Here is a 5157-nt window from a genome sequence, read left to right as displayed (position 1 = left end):
GCCTCCCAGGTTCAAGCGATTCTCCTGCCTTAGCCTCCTGAGTAGCTGGGATTACAGGCACATGCCACCATGCCCAGCTAATTTTTGTATTTTTAATAGAGACAGGGTTTTACCATGTTGGTCAGGCTGTTCTCGAACTCCTGGCCTTGTGATCCGCCTGCCTTAGCCTCCCAAAGTGCTGGGATTACAGGCATGAGCCACTGTACCTGGCCCCTTTTCCCTTTCTATATGACCCTTGACTACTTTATCATTACTATACCCTCCCTGATTTCCCTTCCTCTTCCAATTGGAGGATCCCATTCAATATTCCTAGGCCTCACTCTCCAAGAGGCCTGTAATGGAAGTCCTTGGTAACATGAGTGGTTTCACCCTGCTGGTGGGCCTGCTTCTGAAAATAACTAGGCATCCTCTGAGCATCACTGCCACCCCTGGTGATCACGCTGTGTGGGAGAGTTTGAAATGTTCTATTTGTGAATGTCTAAACTTAGAGACTGGGGAAAGAAAAGGAAAGCAGGTGTAAGCCTTTTAATTGGGAGTTTCCCAAATGGAATATTCTGGGATTTTTTTCTCCCTTGAAAATGAAGCAAAAGCCATGCTGACATGTTAGATTTCAAACAGCAACTATCCTCTTGGTTCAAGTAAATAGTAAATAAAAAGTAACTTTGTAAGGCTGGGCACAGTGGGTCACACCCTGTAATCCCAGCACTTTGGGAGGCAGAAGCAGACGAATCAGCTGAGATCAAGAGTTCGAGACCAGCCTGGCTAACATGGTGAAACCCCATCCTACTAAAAATACAAAAATTAGCCGGGTGTGGTGGTGGGTGCCTGTGATCCCAGCTACTTGGGAGGCTGAGGCAGGAGAATCGCTTGAACCCAGATAGCGGAGGTTGCAGATAGCATCACTCCACTCCAACGTGGGCGACAAAGCGAGACTCCGTCTCAAAAAAAAAACCAAAACCAAAAAGCAAAGAACTTTGTGTTAGTCAGCATATCCAACCAGAAGAATGTTCTGATGTATTAAACTTGTTTCTCTAAATAAAATAAGGTAATTGAATCAATGATAACTAGGCTCCCACTCAATCCTCTGTCTAAATTTTAGGAGAAAAAGCAATGAGGTTTCCCTGGCTCTAGACGGAACAGCCTTGAGGAAGAGGAACAGTGAGAAGCTGGCCTTGTTCTGATAGAGGCTTAGGACACAAAGACAGAACTGCCCCAGAGGGTCTGAGCCCTGGTCACAGACCAAGACTGGTACCCTCGCAATTATATCCATTCTGATTGAGACTCAACCCTATTTATCCAGTCCCCTTGGGATGGAAAAGATGGAATCTTTAGAGCTGACCATGGTCCAGGAGGAGCCATTAACATAGTAACACTACATAATCTCTAAGCTTGTTTATCCTGAGAGGAGGAAAAATGCTGCAGACTGTAAATTATTTACTTATGCTGCAAATCCAAGTGGATTCAAGGCTTTCTTTGGCATACTGTCACTTACTAGCAATATAATATGCAAGAGAAGGGTGGAATTTCACTGCTTAGCCAAGACTGGCCCATCTGACAGTATGTCTAACCCATGAAATTTGGATATGACCACAGGAGTGTGTTCTACATGTCAACATTACAGCAGGGAAGAAGGAGGTTGAAAACCATCACTGTAAACTAGCATTTTTCAGATTGATTTATTGGAGTCCTAAATTTCTGCTAAGATGACTTAGAAGTCACTGGAGCAGTGGTAAAATGGGAAATCCTTTTCTAGGGTCCAGAGAGAGGCCAAGCTGGGGCTCTGAGCTCTCCAATCATGGTATCTCTTCATACAGAACTTCTCTTTTTTGGGTGGGAATGGTGGCTTACACCTGTAATCCCAACACTTTGGGAGGCAGAGATGGGCAGATTGCTTGAGGAGTTCAAGACCAGCCTCGGTAACATGGCAAAACCCCATCTCTACAGAAAATACAAAAATTAGCCAGGTGTGTTGTTGCATGCCTGTAGTCCCAGCTACTAGGGAGGCTGAGGTAGGAGCATCGCTGGAGTCCGGGAGATGGAGGCTGCAGTGAACTGAGACTGCACCACTGCACTCCAGTCTGGGTGACAGAGTGAGACCCTGTCTCAAAAAACAAACAAAAAACAAACAAAAAAAACCCTCTCTCTCTCTCCCTTTCTTTCTCTCTCAACAGACTTTATTTTTTTAGGATAGTTTTAGGTTCACAGCAAAATTGAGCAAAAAGTACAGAGTTCTCATATACTCCCTGCCCCACTCCACCCACCCCACCATCAGCGTCCTACCCCAGAGGGGTGTGTTTATCACAGTCAGTCATGAACCTACCTTGACTCATTATGAGCGCTCTGAGTCCTTAGTTAGGTTACTGCTCTCTTGGTGTTGTGCACTCTCTGGGTTTCAACAAAGGTATGATGATATACAGCCACCATTATGGTATCATACAGAATAGTTTCCTTGCCCTAAATGCTCTCTGTTTACCTATTTTTTATATTGGGATTCCACATAAGATTTCATTTTGAAAAAAGTTCTACACACTCCATTGTTGAAACCATCATTCCAAAGGTCGACATTTCCCCATCTCCGCTTTTCATATCCGCCAGGACGCTCACTGTTTCATTCAGACATTTGATCTCCTCAGGCCACTTCCTGACAGACTTACTCTAACTGCCGTTTGTTTGGTAGCCTCAGTTGCCCCTTCACCGCCAACCTCTCGCCTCCTCCCAGGTGGAACCCGAGACCCGGGCGGTGATCCGGTGGATGCACTCCTTCAACTTTGTTCTTTCAGCCAATCTCCATGGAGGGGCGGTGGTGGCCAATTACCCGTATGACAAGTCCTTTGAGCACCGGGTCCGAGGGGTCCGCCGCACCGCCAACACCCCCACGCCTGACGACAAGCTTTTCCAGAAGGTATGTGGAGCGACAGCTTGTCCCGCCAGGGGAATTTGGGGCTCAGGAGATGAGCTTAAGGTCAGTAACAGACCCCTTTTCAGTGCGAGGCCACAGAAAATAATTGAAAATACCGCTTGCTTGTGAGGTGCTTACAGTCTAGTAAATGACATTTGGTTTTGAATAATAAGCCATAGATTCATAAAAAAGTAAATACAAAGAAAGCTTTAAAGTGATTACCACGATGCAGAAAATACTTAGGCTAATGATGAGCAAGAAATATGCCCGAAGACTAATAGCACAAGTGTCATTAAATGTGAATTTTGGGGGGGTCTAAAGTAGAATTTTATGATAATATATCCATATTAATGAAAAATAGACTGTGATGGTATTAGGTGGGGCCTTAAAAAAAGAAAAATAGACTACATGAAAAAAGTTTAAATAACAGTTCAAAACAATAGAATAAAATCAATGTTAACATTAATTTTATATTAATATATAAAATGGTATAATATAATAAATTTGTAATTATTGGCCTGGTGCAGTGACTCACGCCTGTAATCCCAGCACTTTGGGAGGCCAAGGCGGACGGATCACCTGAGGTCAGGAGTTCGAGACCAGCCTGCCCAACATGGTGAAACCCCATCTCTACTAAAAATATAAAAATTAGCCAGGCACGGTGACAGGTGCCTGTAATCCCAGCTACTTGGGAGGCTGAGACAGGAGAATCACTTGAACCCGGGAGGTGGAGGTTGTGGTGAGCCAAGATTGTACCACTGCACTCCAGCCTGGACAACAAGAGCGAAACTCCATCTCAAAAAAAAAAAAAAAAAAGTACTAATATATTAATATATATCTATATAATATAAATGAACATTAATGATATTAAGTATTAATCATTAATGAACTACATGGTGAATAGCACATTGTTTTTTTCTCCATTGATCTCACTTTGTCCACTGTATAGTAAATAGTAATGAAGGAGAATTGTAGAGTTCAAATATATTCCTCTCCCTCCAACACACACCTCTCACCCCCTAAATACACATTACTTTTCCTGGAGGAGTCTTGCCTTACTTACTCCTTGATTTATTTAACAAAATTCGGCTAGAAAATGGCACAAAAACAAGGAATCTTCAATATCATCTAGTGCGACTCCTGACTGCACAGGAGAAAACTCAGCCCCGAGATAGTGACAAAATCAGAATACAGATCTCCTAACTCTAGTCTACCACAGATATACTCTCTTAGACACACAGTCACATTCACACACATGCATTCACACATACTCACCTACATACACACACTCATACACACACACACACACACATACTGTTTCTATCCCTGATCCTATTTTCTTTCACTAAAGCAAATAATCCACTGTTTATGTACCCAGCAGGGCTTCTTGGCTTCACCCTAGTTGTGAGTAGGAGCATTGCCATTTGAGTTGGGAATCATCAAGGTCGTTTTCCGCCTGCTTTTCCTCTAGCTGGCCAAGGTCTACTCCTATGCACATGGATGGATGTACCAAGGTTGGAACTGTGGAGATTACTTTCCAGATGGCATCACCAATGGGGCTTCCTGGTATTCTCTCAGCAAGGGTAAGTGGAGTCCTGGGAACTGCTCAAGCTGTAGTGGAATAGTGCTCATTTCTCCTTCTAAATTCCCAGTTTTCCCAGGGAAACAATGGGAATAGCATGGAGTTTTGCACTCAGGTTGAGATCTGGAAAATGGGGAAGTCTCAGGTTGACATTTAGTCATCATCTTGTGATTCTTTAAAACTAAGGTGGGGATGGCTGGGCACAGTGGCTCACGCCTGTTATTCCAGCACTTTGGGAGGCCGAGGCAGGTGGATCACGAGGTCAGGAGATCGAGACCATCCTGGCTAACACGGTGAAACCCCGTCTCTACTGAAAATACAAAAAACTTAGCCGGGCATGGTGACGGGCGCCTGTAGTCCCAGCTACTCGGGAGGCGGAGGTAGAAGAATGGCGTGAACCCAGAAGGCAGAGCTTGCAGTGAGCCGAGATTGTGCCACTGCACTCCAGCCTGGGCGACAGAGCGAGACTCCATCTCAAAAAAAAAAAAGAAAAAAGAAAAAAAAGAAAAAAAGAGAGTAAGAAAATGGGAGAAGAAAAACTTCTGTAACTTTATTTTCAGCAGTACCTACTATCCTAGGATTGCTAAGCAAAGTAAATACACAGGAACAGTAAAGTCAACCCCATCTGGATTCAGGTAAAGGTTTTTTAAAAAAAAATTTTTTAATTTACTTTATT

The 5157-nt window shown here is 43.7% G+C and overlaps 1 protein-coding gene across 1 annotated transcript in view; it reads left to right on the top strand.

Annotated features, from left to right (window-relative positions):
• Positions 1-5157, top strand: part of CPN1 (carboxypeptidase N, polypeptide 1) — a 51627-nt gene that overhangs the window by 19032 nt on the left and 27438 nt on the right. The window contains exons 4-5 of the mRNA XM_011977384.1: positions 2720-2902; positions 4371-4482. Coding sequence (XP_011832774.1) covers positions 2720-2902; positions 4371-4482 — 295 coding nt within the window. The remainder of the gene's footprint in view (positions 1-2719; positions 2903-4370; positions 4483-5157) is intronic.

Source organism: Mandrillus leucophaeus, unplaced genomic scaffold, assembly GCF_000951045.1.
Source record: "Mandrillus leucophaeus isolate KB7577 unplaced genomic scaffold, Mleu.le_1.0 Scaffold18, whole genome shotgun sequence".
NCBI lineage: Eukaryota > Metazoa > Chordata > Mammalia > Primates > Cercopithecidae > Mandrillus > Mandrillus leucophaeus.
The sequence above is the reverse complement of the archived record's forward strand: the minus strand, read 5'-3'. Positions and strand labels throughout refer to the sequence as shown.